The following is a 15,295-nucleotide window of genomic DNA, read 5'->3' as shown; positions in this document are numbered from 1 at the left end:
CACCGTGAATAACCTGTGACACTGGCCTAGACCTGGCCATCCCGGCCTCTAACCCTAACCCTAATCCGGCCTCCCCATCCGGCCTCCCCCACAGCCTGGCAGCCCCGTCTAACGGCGACTTGGAAATGGTCATTTTGTTCGCACCGCTCCTCCAGACGCTCCTTCAAAACTTGGAAAGGGCCGGGCGCGGTGGCTCATGCCTGTAATCCTAGCACTCTGGGAGGCCGAGGTGGGCGGATCGTTTGAGCTCAGAAGTTCGAGACCAGCCTGAGCAAGAGCGAGACCCCATCTCTACTAAAAAATAGAAAGAAATTATATGGATAGCTAAAAAAAAAAAAAAAAAATATATATATATATATATATATATATATAGAAAAAATTAGCCGGGCATGGTGGTGCATGCCTGTAGTCCCAGCTACTCGGGAGGCTGAGACAGGAGGATCGCTTGAGCCCAGGAGTTTGAGGTTGCTGTGAGCTAGGCTGACGCCACGGCACTCACTCTAGCCTGGGCAACAGAGCGAGACTCTGTCTCAAAAACAAAAAAAAACTTGGAAGGAAACCAGTGAACACAAAATGAACAAAAGCAAGCACATAAACACACAGACGTGAGCATTGACCTCTTTATCCAGTGGCTTACGGCGCCGAAGGAGGAAAACTGAGGCTGTCCCGCGCACTCCGGGGACGCCACCCCGCTCGCTCCCCGCGACTAAGCCCACCAGATGCAGAGGACTCAGGGACCTCTCGGCCAGGTCCGTCCTGTCCCAGACTTCGGACAGGAGCACCATCCTCGGGACCGCCAGCTCAATCCGGAACCGAGCTCGCCATGTCCCCCAGGCCTCTCCCTTCCCCGTCGCAGGTGAGCGGCCAGGTGGCCCGGCCAAGGGTGACGCGCCGCCTCCTGGACCCTCCACGGTCCGGCGCCAAGAGCCCACGTTCCACGTCCCGAACACTCTTCTCCGGCCCCACTGTCCCCACCCGGCCCCACGGACTGGCCCCACTCTCGGGGCGCGCTCCCCTCCCACCGCAGCAGGACCCTCGAGGGTCGTTTCCGGTGCAAACTGCACTCTGCCCGCTGGCCGGACGCCAGGCCCGGAGTCCACGATGCTCACACGCCCACCACGCCATCCGTGACCCGCCCAGCTGGTCTCCGTCACCCGCCATCTGAGTCGCGGCGCTCCAGGGCCCCTCCCAGGCCCGAACCGGAGTGGGCCGGACGCGGCAGGACCTTGCTCGGGCGCCCGGGACCGCCCCGGCGTTGTCGCGCCAGCTGGGCCGGGCTCTGCCGCCTGCGGCCCGGCCAATCCCAGGGCGGGGCGGGGTTCGTCGGAGAGCTCAGACCAATGCGGGCTCGGGGCGGGGCCAGAGGACGGGGATGGACCAATGCGGGGCGGGGGCGGGGCCGGGGGCGGGGCTCCGGCTCCCAGGGCCCCGGAGCCCCGAGCCGCCGCCGCCACCGCGCGCGTCGCTCGCGACCCCGCAGCCCGCGCTCCCCGCGCCATGGACCCGGCGCTGGCCGCTGAGATGGGCGAGGCTGTGGCGCGGACGATGCTCCAGTACCGGCGAGACGCGTCGGGGTGGGAGACGTGCCGGGAAGGCGTGAGTGGGGAGCTGGGCGGGAGGGTCCCCGAAGCCCCCAGGCTCCTCCTCTGCCCGCCGTTCCTGCACCCCAATACCCCAGACGCTGTTCTGTGCACCCCAGTATCCCGGGGCAAAGTGAGAGGGATTCCACGGGGGTGTTTTCTTACAAAAAACTTGGGCCCGCTGTCCTCACGGTGACCCCGGGGGTCAGTGTCTGTCCCTTTCACTGAGTGACTTGCCCAGGTCGCCTGGCTGGTGAGGGCTGGTTGGGTGGAATCCGAAGCACCAGGTTCCCAAGCGTTTGCTCTGTTCCTTGTAGCACGAGCGCCTCTCTTCCTCGTCCCTGGAGGGTGGCGTGGGAACAGTTTTGCTTACTTGACACTTATGATTTTTAAGAAATAGCCCTAAATTTGCTCGCAAAGAAGGAAGCAAAATGTGTGACGGCTTTTAAGGTGATTGGAAAGCCACCCACAGCTCTTGGGTTTGGGCGACCCCTGACCCCTCTTCTGTAGAGCAGAGGACTGAGCTGGTGACTCCCGGAGCATGTCTAGCCCTAAACTTCTGTGGTTCTGTGCCTTTTGACAGAATGGAGTTTCAGTCTCCTGGAGGCCGTCTGTGGAGTTTCCAGGGAACCTGTAAGTGCCTGCCTGGCTCAACCCTGGTGGGAGATGTCACACCCTTCCTGGTGTCTCCACGAATCTGCTTCCTGTAAGATTCCAATCAGCCCTAGCAACCTGTGATCAACTTGCCAATTATCTTCCCGAAGAGCACTAACTTCTGTTTTTCACTCAGTCATTCCCAGCAGACCAAATTCTTGGGAAAGCTTGCCCTCCCTTCCCCGAGGCCTGAGGGATGGGGGCAGTGAGTTTTGGCCCCTTGTCCCCAAGCCTGTCCCATACAGACGTGGCATGGCCCACCCCCTGGCCCTTAGGTGCAATCCCAAGATGAACAAGTTCGACTGATGCCTTGTGATCAAATTCCTTTTTTGTGCTTCAGGTACCGAGGAGAAGGCGTTGTGTGGGGGACCCCGGAGGAGGTGTGGGACTGCGTGAAGCCGGCTGCTGGGGGCCTGCGAGAGAAGTGGGATGAGAATGTGACCAGTTTTGAAATTATCCAGAGCATCACTGATGTAAGTTTTTCCAAGCGTGTTATCCCTGGACAGTGTCTGGGTCCTGCTGCAGTCACCTGACCTTGTCCCCTCTGGAGGGGGCCTGTTGCCCCTTTTAGCAAAGGCGGTTCCCTGCAAACACAGGCTGCCCACGGCTGGCCACACTCAAGCCCAGCCTCGGCCCAGGTGCAGGGAGGAAGCAGCAGGCCTCGGAGAGGCAGGGAAGCCCTAGACAGAGCCAGCTGGCAAAGGAGTGCAGGTGACCCTGGGCTCTGAGGATCCTGGATTTGCCCATCAGCTCCAGTGTGAAATGTTGTCCCTTGATGGGGCCGTGCTCAGGAACTGAGAGAGCCCCGGCGGATGGATCGGGATTCTCTGCCAGCTGTGGGCTGCACCACGCGGACCAGCACTGTCCAGCAGAACTTTCTGTGAGGAAGGACATGTCCTGTTTGAAGGTGGTTAGTTTAGGGAAATGAATTGTTAATTCTATTTAATTTTAACTCATCTGAATGTAAATTTAAAATAGCCCCATGGAGCTGGTGGCTACCGTCTTAGACAGTGGGGGTCTAGATGCGTCTGTCCCCGTGTCCTCTGTGGCTTTAAGATCCCACCTCATTTTGATTACGGAAATTCAGGGGGAAAAAAAAGTCATAACCAAAACTAGTAGGAAGGTTCCCTTACTACTGACCTGTACTGACCTGTTGCTGACCTGTTCGATCTGAATGGTGTTTGATTTTGCCATCTGTGGACGGGCGCCCTCTCAGGTGTGTAGCAGATGGCGCTGTGAGGCCTCGAGCAGTAGCTGTGACCTGGTGAACCCGAGTCTGGACCGGTGGGAGCCAGGCCCAGCCTTGACCAAGGACTCACATTGCAGTTGTGTCTCAGTTCAGTATCGCAAGAGTTTATGCCACTGTTTCCTGAAGGCTGGGGCACGTATTCCTGGGGTACAAAAGGTGATTTTAGGTTCATAACAGCCAAAGCTGAAACTGAATCGCACACTGAGGAGGTTTCCCTGTTTCGATTCGTTAATCTCTTTGATTGCTGGAAAGGGAACCCAGTGTGCCTTCGAGGCCAGTTCAGCACTTGCCAACCTGCCGTGCACGAAGGCCACAGCGGCCCCAGGCTTGGAATGAGAACCCAGCAAGCCCTCATGTGTGCATTTTGCAGTTGCCTGTAACTTACGCCAAGTGATTCTTTTTTCCATTTCTTAGTTAAATAACTTCCTTTTAAAACCAATTTAACTAAGTTTTTAAAAGTGAGCACATTTAGAGAACAATATTAAGTGAACAATAGGATAGAAGATACCAGAGATAGCAAAAAAAAAAAAAAAAAAAGGTAATATGCAGATAATCACACACAAATGATTGAAGTTGAGGAGGCATGGGTTAATGCCCTTCAAAACGTCACGCAAGGGCCGGATATAGAATTTCCTTCTCAAAGGTAAAGGTGGCTGCATCTTTTTAGTATGTTTGCACTCCTCTGTCTCAATACGGTGGGGCATGAGAGAGAATGAAAGGCCTAGAAAACTGTGACACCTGGGCTGCTCCGTGATAAGCGCTGTCATTGTCACTTTATACCATGCCACAAGCTCGGAACGCTTCAACCAAAACCCCGGGGGCAGGAACCAGTTTGACGGAGGCAGAGGTGTGCCCAGGTGTGCCCATGTGCACACAGGTAACAGGTGGCTCCGGGGAGTCGAGAGCCGGCTGGTGACTCTAGACCCCCAGGCTCCCCATCTCCACTGGTGCCACCTCCTAGAGGAGCCAGAGAACCTCCTTCTGACCCTGTCTTCATCCCAGCTCTGCTTCTGGGTCCCGAGGACCCGATCCCTGAGAGGCCCTGGGAGTGACGTGTTTTTCTCATTGCTGCTTTGCAAGCACCTCGCTCACCCAGGGAGCCAGCACAGCAGGTAGCTGGTGTTTACCTGTGCTGACTTCTGCTTTCCATGTGGTGGAAGCTGCATTTCCCTCTGTGGTCAGCTTGCCCGTGGGGCTGGGTGGCTGATGCTGGCGGGGTGTCTCCTCTCCTCTGGGCACCCTGGTTTGTCCGTGGGGAAGCACGCCTGTCCCCCTGTGGGCTGCTGCACCGGCCAGCACCGGACCTGGATCCCTGGCACCCACTCCCTGGAGGCCGGGCCAGTGTCGGTCCAAAGCGGCCCCATGTACCCTGCCCTACCCCAGTTAGTCTTCAGACTTCCTGCTTACTTACGTCCCTCCAGCAGATTTCTGAGAAGTTATGCACCAGCCCCACACATCCAGTTCACATGTAACATTCATTGGCAGCTGAATCTTCGTAAGTTGCAATGTATGTCCTTTGTGACTTGTAATTAGGCTGTCAACCTTGAACATCATTCTTTTAGATGTCTCTAAAGAATATATGAATTTTAATTTACTGTCACCCATTTTAAAAATACAGGAGCAAATTTTTCCTTGTCAAAAATTATATATAATTGTTTTCCTTGAACTTAAAATTTCCATTCCACAAAGGCCTCTGAATTTTATCCCTAATATAATACATGTTTATTCTTGAAAGTAATCATCTTGCATCATAAACATGCATATAAATGGAAATTAATTTTTTTAAAAAGCATTTATTTCCCATGACCATATGACTCTAATTGTTTAAAAAAACTGGATTGTGGTATGATTGGAATTCATTAAAACAACATGATTACATTATGAATTTTGATGAAGAACTGTTAAACCCAAAAAGTAAAATATTTTGCACCTATGGATGAGATGAATGAGAGCTGTTTTTTCTAATTAATTCATGTGTCCATGAAAAAGATCCGACTTCCTGCTAGAAAGATACAGCTTTCCTCAGACCTAAGTGTAAAAAGGAGAGAAAGCATCGACTTCTGGTGAGCTCAGGTTACAAAAACAGCAAAGAAGAAATTGACAAATGGTAGTTCCTTATTCAGTGAAATGGTGAAAATGTGTAGAAAAGCCCCTTCCTTGCAGATTGGCACTTCTTAGCATGATTTTTGACAAATCTCAAATATTGTAGTTCTAAAATTCTAAAATAGTAGATAAATGGATAGGTGTGTGGATGGATGGATGGATGGATGGATGGATGGATGGTTGGATGATTGGGCGGATGGATGGATGGATGGATGGTTGGATGACTGGGTGGATGGATGGATGGATGGTTGGATGATTGGGTGGATGGATGGATGGATGGTTGGAGGATTGGGTGGGTGGATGGATGGATGGATGGTTGGATGACTGGGTGGATGGATGGATGGATGGTTGGATGATTGGGTGGATGGATGGATGGATGGATGGTTGGATGACTGGGTGGATGGATGGATGGATGGTTGGATGACTGGGTGGATGGATGGGATTCAGAGCCACACCATGAGTTTGTTACATGTATGACATGTGCTGCTGCCTTCAATATTTTTTTCCAAAGTCCTCTTCATCTTGGTCTCCAAACACTATCCCTCAGGCAAGATGCATTGAGTGTAGTAATCAGGGGTGGAAACAGTATATTTATTATTTTTTAAAAGTTCACTGCTACCATTCCTACCACAAAATATCAGAATTTAGAAATGGTAAAGTTGCCTTGTGTCTAACACCAAGCTTTGGAACAGGCTTAAGAAAGGGAAAACATGAAATTCTAACTCCACTGTGTAGTGAGTGCCTTGATTAAATATTGCAATCAACATTTGTAATTGTCCCTTTGGTACCCTGGGGGATTTTACACCCTGGGACAATTCATGGGAGGATGATTCTAGATGGGTGGTGGTCTGCCCTGCTTTTCTTCAAGTGCGAGGAGACCCAGCGTGCAAGTGCAGCCTGTCCCCAGGCAGGTCATTTTAGGAAGGACACGTGGCGTGGAGTCATCTGGAAGCTGATCCACAGTGCACCACTGGAAAGCGCTGGGTGCCCCAGGCATGGCATGCCTGCTTGAAGACTAATTCCCCGAGGCCAAAGGTGTCCCTGCCAAAAGGTTTCTCAGCAACTCCTGTGCGGGAGTCTGAATACCTGAGGGGAAAGGCAGAGAGGGAGAGGCCTTTACCAATTTCTCCCCACCTGCCCCCAGACTTCTCCCAGGACTGTCCCACCACAGGCCTGGCCTGTACTTCCCCACTGTCACCTTGAGAGTACCTGAGCCCTGCTCTCCCGCAGGAAGTGGGTAGCGGGATAGGCACAGGGCAGGTTCGGGGTGTCCGTGGTTGGTTTACAAAGTGAGAGAGTGGACTGCTGGGATATTCCCAGACTGGCTGAGGGGGAGGGTGCGCCCTCCCAGGGCCAGGACCAGGGTGAAACCAGAGAGCTGCGGCGGCTCAGCACTAGAGGGACTGAGCAAGTGCAGGGTCAGCCTTAGAAAGGAGCGGCCTCCCTTGCGTCTCCCTGGCGCCTGCCCCCCAGATCCCATCTCCGCCATGCATTTTGTGCTGAATTCCTTAATCTTCCCAGGCCTCAGTTTCCTCATCTGTCAGATGGCTTACTGATGCCTATTTCTCAGGCTTGAGGGACAGCTGAGAGCTCGCTCCAGCCAGGCTCTTACTCCATAAGTGGCAACTCTTAGGGTCTGTTGTGAGGCGTAAGCTCAGCGTGGCCCTGACGTGCAGCTGGACAGCCACGGCCAGCCCTCGACCTCCCAGAGAGCCACGCTCAGCTCTCCCTGAGAAGCCCCACTCTGGACCCTGCAGTTCACGGTGCCACCCTACTGTCACCACCCTACTGCCAGTGCCACTCCTTTCCCGAGCCTGGGGCGGGACGGGGCAGGGAGGTGTCCGGCCCACAGGAGCAGCCGCGCCCTGTGCTTTGGCAGACGCTGTTCGTGAGCAGGACCTGCACCCCCTCGGCCGCCATGAAGCTCATTTCCCCCAGAGAGTTTGTGGACCTGGTGCTGGTCAGGAAGTACGAGGACGGGACCATCAGCTCCAACGGTGAGTTGGCCTCCCCGGGGCGCCGGGCTCTCCCTCCCGCACTCTCTGCTCCTCACGGAAAGCCAGGCAGCTCGAAAGCATGCTCCTTCTCCGTGCCTGCCTTCCCTTGTCGGGTTTGGGGGGTTCTGTGCCGTGGGGGTCTGAGGCGAGAGAATCCGCATGCCAATAATCCTATTTTAAGCCTCAGATTTTGTCAGCGCCTCTGTCATTCCTGCTGAGGCTCACGGTTTGTGCCGCAGACACGCCGGTTAGTCGGGTGGCACAAGGCTCAGTGAGCAGCGATTCACTGTGTCCCCTGGAGCCTCTTCCTGAGGGTCGGGGTGCTGTCCACTCCCTCCCTGCCCAGCGGGGAGCACAGCCACTGCCCCCCACAGCCCTTGCCATGCACAGCCCCTGCATACACAGCCCCTGCCCGCATAGCCCCTGCCCCGCACAGCCCCTGCCCCCCACAGCCCCTGCCCGCACAGCCCCTGCATACACAGCCCCTGCCCGCATAGCCCCTGCCCCCCACAGCCCCTGCCCCCCACAGCCCCTGCCCGCATAGCCCCTGCCTGCACAGCCCCTGCCCCCCACAGCCCCTGCCCGCATAGCCCCTGCCCCCCACAGCCCCTGCCCGCACAGCCCCTGCCCCCCACAGCCCCTGCCCGCACAGCCCCTGCCTGCACAGCCCCTGCCCCCCACAGCCCCTGCCCGCACAGCCCCTGCCCCCCACAGCCCCTGCCCCCCCAGCCCCTGCCCCGCACAGCCCCTGCCCCCCACAGCCCCTGCCATGCACAGCCCCTGCCCCAGACGGCCCCTGCCCGCACAGCCCTTGCCATGCACAGTCCCTGCCCCGCACAGCCCCTGCCCCCCACAGCCCCTGCCCGCACAGCCCCTGCCCCCCACAGCCCCTGCCCGCACAGCCCTTGCCATGCACAGTCCCTGCCCCGCACAGCCCCTGCCCCCCACAGCCCCTGCCCGCACAGCCCCTGCCCCCCACAGCCCCTGCCCGCACAGCCCTTGCCATGCACAGTCCCTGCCCCGCACAGCCCCTGCCCCCCACAGCCCCTGCCCGCACAGCCCCTGCCCCCCACAGCCCCTGCCCGCACAGCCCTTGCCATGCACAGTCCCTGCCCCGCATAGCCCCTGCCCGCACAGCCCCTGCCCCCCACAGCCCCTGCCCCGCATAGCCCCTGCCCGCACAGCCCCTGCCCGCACAGCCCCTGCCCCCCACAGCCCCTGCCCGCACAGCCCCTGCCTGCACAGCCCCTGCCCCCCACAGCCCCTGCCCGCATAGCCCCTGCCTGCACAGCCCCTGCCCCCCACAGCCCCTGCCCGCATAGCCCCTGCCCCCCACAGCCCCTGCCCGCACAGCCCCTGCCCCCCACAGCCCCTGCCCGCACAGCCCCTGCCCGCACAGCCCCTGCCCCCCACAGCCCCTGCCCGCACAGCCCCTGCCCCCCACAGCCCCTGCCCTCACAGCCCCTGCCCCCCACAGCCCCTGCCTGCACAGCCCCTGCCTGCACAGCCCCTGCCCGCACAGCCCCTGCCCCCCACAGCCCCTGCCCCGCACAGCCCCTGCCCCCCACAGCCCCTGCCATGCACAGCCCCTGCCCCAGACGGCCCCTGCCCCCCACAGCCCCTGCCCCCCACAGCCCCTGCCCGCACAGCCCTTGCCCCGCACAACCCCTGCCCCCCACAGCCCCTGCCATGCACAGCCCCTGCCCCAGACGGCCCCTGCCCCCCACAGCCCCTGCCCCCCACAGCCCTTGCCCGCACAGCCCCTGCCCCCCACAGCCCCTGCCCGCACAGCCCTTGCCATGCACAGCCCCTGTACTGGACGGCCCCTGCCCCCCACAGCCCTTGCCCGAACAGCCCCTGCCCCCCACAGCCCCTGCCCCCCACAGCCCCTGCCCTCCACAGCCCCTGCCCCCTACAGCCCCTGCCCCCCACAGCCCCTGCCCCCCACAGCCCCTGCCCGCACAGCCCCTGCCCCCCACAGCCCCTGCCCGCACAGCCCCTGCCCCCCACAGCCCCTGCCCGCACAGCCCTTGCCATGCACAGCCCCTGCCCCCCACAGTCCCTGCCCCGCACAGCCCCTGCCCCCCACAGACCCTGCCCCCCACAGCCCCTGCCCGCACAGCCCCTGCCGAGCCTCTGGATCGTCCATCTGGGGGAGTTGGCCACATCCACACCTCTCTGGCTGAAATTTGAGAGGGGTACCTGCCTTCTCCCACCCCCAAACGTTGCATTCTGGATTGTTCTTTCTGCTAATATTCTGGCAGGCTTGGGAAAGCTGTCTGCTGGAGTGTGCGCATGTATATGTATGAATGTGGGCGAGTGTGTGTGTGCAAGTGTGAGAGTGTGTGAATGTGAGAGTGAGTGTGCGTGTCTGTGCAAGTGTGTGTGCATGTGTGTGTGTGCGCGTGTGTGTGCAAGTGTGTGTGTGAGAATGTGCGAGTGCGAGTGTGAGAATGAGTGTGTGTCCAAGTGTGAGTGTGTGAGAATGTCTGAGTGTGTGAGCATGTGAGCATGCATGAGTGTGAGTGTACAAGTGTGAGTGTGAGTGCAAGTGTGCGAGTGTGTGAGAGTGAGTGTGTGTGTGTGGGAGTGTAAGGACCGTGGGTGGGGGTGAAAGGGACCTCGCGGCCGCGCAGTGGCAGTCCCTTGCCGACTCTGGGCTGCAGGGTGGCCCTGCGAGCCCCGTGGCACCCCAGCGGCTGTGGCCGGTGCTCTGAGGCTGCGGCTCACTGGCGTCTGCGCTGTTTCAGCCACCCACGTGGAGCATCCGTCGTGGCCCCCGAAGCCAGGATTTGTGCGAGGATTTAACCATCCCTGTGGCTGCTTCTGTGAGCCTCTGCCAGGGTAAGGAGCATTTCCCACAGTGGGGGACGAGCCTCAGACCCAGCGTGGCTTCCCCGTGGGACATCTGTGCAAACGGGCACTTTGTGATCACAAGAGTGAAAACGCCTGACGGCTCTAGGCCTTGATGCTCCATGCTGTCCACGTGGGCGCATCGGTGGCGCGACGCGCGGAAGCACCTGGCGCCTGGGGAGGACTGTGGGAGTTGTTCTGACAGCCGGGCGGCAGGCAGCAGAAAGCCTCACTGCGAACTGATTTCCCGACACGCGGATAACAGCTGGGAGAGCCCATACTTACGTTAAAAGCCCCACATTAGCTGGGTTTTGTGGGACCCCCCCCCATGACCCCATCTGCCTGTCCACGTCATCCCCTCTGCTACCTGGCATGGGGCACGATGGCCCTCGGTGTATCTGCCCGCATTTCCGCCCCGAGAGGAAAGGGCTCTGGCTCTCGTTCTGCGAACTCCTCCCCATCAGACCTGGCACCACTGAGGGGTGGGCCCTGGCACCCGCCCGCCAGGTGGGAGGACAAGGACACAAGGCAGAGGTTTAGTGCCCCTGCCCCAGCCGGGGGACCAGGGGCTCCCGTGTATCGAGGGGACTAAACTGAGTGCAGGTGTGTGTGTGTGTGCTAGGGCACAGCTATGCTATTTTCAAACTCAAAATTTTGTTGTTTAAGAAAACTCATTCACAGCACGGTTTAAAGCCAGCTTCGCAAGGGTGTTACTCAGAGGTGCTGGGCGTGGGCTTAGTAAGATCCTGCGGCACCGAGGCCGCTCCCTGGGACAGTGCTGCCAGCACGGCCCTGTCCCTTCCTGGCGTCCCTACGGGGCCTGCCGGACACAGCTGTAATTTCTTTCACTGTCAACTTGGGTGGTTCCCGGGATAAAACAGTGGCCTTCAGGTAATTCATTACGCACGGGGTTCCTGGTAAAACCTGGCCGTGACAGTGGGGACATGAGCTCAGCGCTGAGGCTGACCCGCAGCGAGGCCCCAGGATTGCCCTTTAGCTCTGAGCTCCACCCCAGTGTCCCCTGATCATTCTGGGAACACAGGCCTGTTCTAGACACTGCGGACTCAGCCGACACTAACAGTAACAACAGCAGCAAACGCTTACACGGCACTGTTGTGTGCCGGGCACTTTATATAAATTAACTCATTCTCATTTTTATAAAACCCCAAGGCACTGTTATTATCCCCATTTTTTTAGATAAGGACACTGGGCACAGAGAGGTTAGTAACTCACCCAAGATCACACAGCTAGGAAATAAAAGAGCCAGGATCTAAACCCAGCCGTCTGGCTCCGGATTCTGCTCTTGGCCCGGATGCGGATTTCTCTCCCCAGACACCTGTCTGCCCTCTTGGAGCTCAGACTCCGGTGGGGGCAGGAGGGAGACGGGACACAGATGCCAGCAGCTCTGTCAGGTGGCCACACTGGTAACGACCGGATGTCAAGTGCTGTGGAGCAAACTGGAGCCAGGGAAGGGTGGGAGTGAGTCATCCCGGAGGTCTCCCGACAGGGCATGTGAGCGACGCAGAAACTGGGGGCGCCTTGGGCCTGTCCGCAGAGGGAGCGTCCCTGGCAGAGGGATGAGCGGGGGCCACGTCCCAGAGATGGGGGCAGGGGCGGCGCCCGGGGACGGCAGGGGGAGGCCGTGGCGCTGGCGGGGGGAGCGCCAGGCCCCCTCCCAGCTGTGCAGCCCGGGCGGCCGCTCTCCTGCGGGGAGACGGGCAGGTCGTGCTCTGACCCCGGACGTGGCCGCTCGGTGCCCCTGGCCTGGGCCGCGCGAGAGCAAAGGCAGGGCGCACGTGCGGCCGCGCCCAGGCCGGGGTGGCGTGCCCAGGCCGGGGTGGTGGCACGCGCGCAGGACGCCAGAGGCGCTCTCGAGGGGGCGGAGTCTGCGTGTAGCCGCGCAGCGTCATGACGTCATTTACGGAGCTCGCTCTGTGCGCAGGACGAGTGCCGAGCGCTGTCCGCGAGATCCCGTTTCGTCCTTATCACAAACGTAGCGGGCGCCGTTATCCCGCCTTCTCCCCTGAGCCCCCATTTGCCCTTTCTGTTATTGTCACATGATGTGACGTGCAAGAGCCGCCACTCACCACGGCCCACGTGTGACGCCCCCTCCCACGTGGCCTCGCACGCGTTTTGCCTCCCGCAAAGCCCGGGGCCGGCCCGGGGAACACGTCACTGACTCAGATTCCTCCCTCACCTGTTCATGTCCCCAAGCCAGAGAGGACGCGGCTGAGGGGTGGCGAGGCTGCTCCAGCCCGCGGCGGCGGAGAGAGGAGAGGAGGCCCCGCACAGGGGGTCGGGCAGGGACAGGGTGGGCGGCGCTGCCAGGCCCTGAGGTGTGAGGAGGCCCCTGGCTGCAGAGGTCACAGCTGCCGCCCGGGCTGCACAGCTGGGAGGGGGGGGAGGGGCTGTAAAGGGTCTCCAGTTCCAAGCCTGTCGCCTGCGTGATGCCAGGAAACATCTGATGGGCAGGAGCAGTGCCCCTGGGGCTCCTGATGAGGCTTTGGGGTGTGGACAGCCCCGTTTCGATAAGATGCAGGAGGTCTCTGCAAAGCCGCACTGCCTTTGCTGCCCTGGCCATTGGGAACGTGGTGACAGTGAAGGCCCCTCATGTCCCTACCCGGTTGTCTCCTGTCTCCACTTATGTGCGCCCATTGCCGAATCCGATTCTGCCGGTGGCCTGGCCCCTCAACGCCCTCACCGCAGAGGTCGAGCCGGCAGCCCGGGGCCAGCTGGGTGCCGCAGGCCACGCAGCGGTTGGTGGCAGGACACGGCCTCTCGCCTCCCAGCCCGGGCTCTGTGCCCGGCACCCTGCCCCTCCCCGCTCTGGGCCCCTGCCACTCCCGGGGCAAAGTCCCCTCACGTGTGCTCAAGTTATTTGTCGGTTCCCTAAACCAGAAGTTCTCAAAAGTGCGGCCTAAGGTTTCACAACACCCTAGAGTATAACTGAGGGCCCCAGAGGGCTTTTGCTCAGGCCGGTTGTAACTGTCGTTATTTAATGTCTTTACAGCAAATACTGGGAAACCCTTTAAATATTTATTTTAATATCATAATAAAAATGTATTACATATTAAATGTAATATTTATATACATAGCATTATATAAATAATATAAATAGCATTTTGTGGAAAATAACTATATCTTTCAAAACAAAAAATAGTGAAAAGAGTGGCAATGCTTTTACATTTTTGCCAATTTCTTCACGTCAGGTTTGTTAGAAGTTTGTATCAGCCTCTGCATTCAGCCTGTGAGGATATCGCATGTCACGGGGCCTCTGGAAAACTCCAGCGTGTGGTTATGAAAAAATGAAACTGAAAAAACTCACGTTAGTGTTGTTGTGAAAATAGCTTTGACCTTGCAGACCCCTTGAAAGGGCCCAGAACTCCCGGGGGGTGTCAGACCCTAAACAGAGGAAGGGCAGCGCCTGTTGGCTCCTCCCGGGCCCGGCACACAGTGAGTTCTCCGAAAGAATTTGCCGGAAGAATCAGGGAGCAGAAAGCTGCCTCTTGGGGCTGGGAGTAGGGAGTCCTCCCCGGCGGCTGCGGAGTGCGTCCTCGCTCGGACATGTTTCCGTCCCGAACACAAGCGGGGCCGAGGGGACCCTGGCAGTGCACTGGGAGGGGTTTGGGTGTGATTGCTGTGGACGGGCTGTTTTTGCCAGGCCGGGCTCCCCTGGCCCGTCTGTGCCGTCCCTGACCCTCTGCCGCAGACACGTGACCCAGCTCTGCTGTCGCTTCACAGGGAGCCCAGCAAGACCAAGCTGATCACGTTCTTCCAGACCGACCTCAGCGGCTACCTCCCGCGGAACGTGGTGGACTCCTTCTTCCCCCGCAGCATGGCTGGGTTCTACGCCAACCTGCAGAAGGTGGTGAAGACCTTCCACCACTGACGCCGTCACTTGTGTCACTTGTTGGCCAAGAACTCTCGTGAGTCACTGAGGAGCTCCGACTGCTGGGACACCAGAGGGCCTGGGCGCACCCAAAACCCGCTGGGGGGCGGCGAGTCTCTGGGAACAGCAGCCAGAGGCAGCTGCCCACCCTCTGCCTCCATCTCCACCCAGGGCTGGTGTGGCCCCGGCTGCCGGACCGCGGGTCGCCCCCACACCTCGTGACGCCAGAGCCTCCCGGGGCCAGCCATTGTCAGAGACACGTGTCCCTGTCCGTCACAGAGAATGTCACCAGCACTGAAAACCAGGCCTCGATGTCTTTTCAGCACCTAGGGCTCCCTCAGACCCGGGCCCCAGACCCCCAAATTTATTTTTCTGATATAGAGCCCCAATATGTCTTTAGCATTGCACAAGATTTTTCCTCTTAAAAAGATGTCAACTTGGGAAGTGATGGTTTAAAAATGGGATAGGCATTAAAGAAAAATAATTTTAATATTCCTTTTGTTGTATCTTCTGTTTGAATTGGTGGTTTTTCTCTCTGTGTCCCCTCTATGAGTTGACCTTCCCGTTCCGGTGAACCCAGGCGTGGGGACCCCTCCCAGGCCACATCTGTAGCCTCGAGGCTGACTCCCCTTTGGAAGTGACCGAACTGAGTGAGCGTTCGTGTCTACACGGGGAACGCGGAGGAAAGAGCCTCCTTTTCCTCCCCTTGGGCATTTGCCTTCCTTGTCCTCCGTCGCGAGGCCGAGGCGGGAGTTCTCGGCCCGCAGGCCTGGCCGGGCCGCGCTGCTGTCCGGAAGGATGAAGCACAAGCTGTCCTGCAGCAGCCCCGGCTCCACTCCTGGTTCCAGACCCCGCAGGGAGACCGCTCCCCCCGGGGGCCAGCCACGCAGCGCGTCATCCGAGCGAGGGGCCGTGGCAGCCCCACGGCTTCCTTTTTCTCTCTCCAGTCTGGCTGCACAATCCGGAGAGG

General features: G+C 58.9%; 1 protein-coding gene across 1 annotated transcript; it reads left to right on the top strand.

Moving 5' to 3' along the window:
- The first annotated feature begins 1,430 nt into the window (after nt 1–1,430).
- On the top strand, nt 1,431–14,789 carry STARD5 (StAR related lipid transfer domain containing 5). The gene is made up of 6 exons (XM_069466543.1): nt 1,431–1,596; nt 2,164–2,213; nt 2,575–2,707; nt 7,466–7,583; nt 10,334–10,427; nt 14,178–14,789. Exons 1-6 carry the CDS (start codon nt 1,498–1,500, stop codon nt 14,323–14,325), a joined length of 642 nt encoding a protein of 213 aa, XP_069322644.1. The 5' UTR covers nt 1,431–1,497; the 3' UTR covers nt 14,326–14,789.
- Nucleotides 14,790–15,295: the final 506 nt, after the last annotated feature.

Source organism: Eulemur rufifrons, chromosome 3 (genome assembly GCF_041146395.1).
Source record: "Eulemur rufifrons isolate Redbay chromosome 3, OSU_ERuf_1, whole genome shotgun sequence".
NCBI lineage: Eukaryota > Metazoa > Chordata > Mammalia > Primates > Lemuridae > Eulemur > Eulemur rufifrons.
The sequence above is the reverse complement of the archived record's forward strand: the minus strand, read 5'-3'. Positions and strand labels throughout refer to the sequence as shown.

What these genes read in the sequence shown, in the direction of transcription:
- STARD5 (XM_069466543.1), top strand. Translation starts at nt 1,498, where the DNA reads ATGGACCCGGCGCTGGCCGCTGAGATGGGCGAGGCTGTGGCGCGGACG. An exon ending in GGGAGACGTGCCGGGAAGGC is followed by an intron (nt 1,597 to 2,163) that starts GTGAGTGGGGAG and finishes GCCTTTTGACAG; the next exon opens with AATGGAGTTTCAGTCTCCTG. An exon ending in TTATCCAGAGCATCACTGAT is followed by an intron (nt 2,708 to 7,465) that starts GTAAGTTTTTCC and finishes GTGCTTTGGCAG; the next exon opens with ACGCTGTTCGTGAGCAGGAC.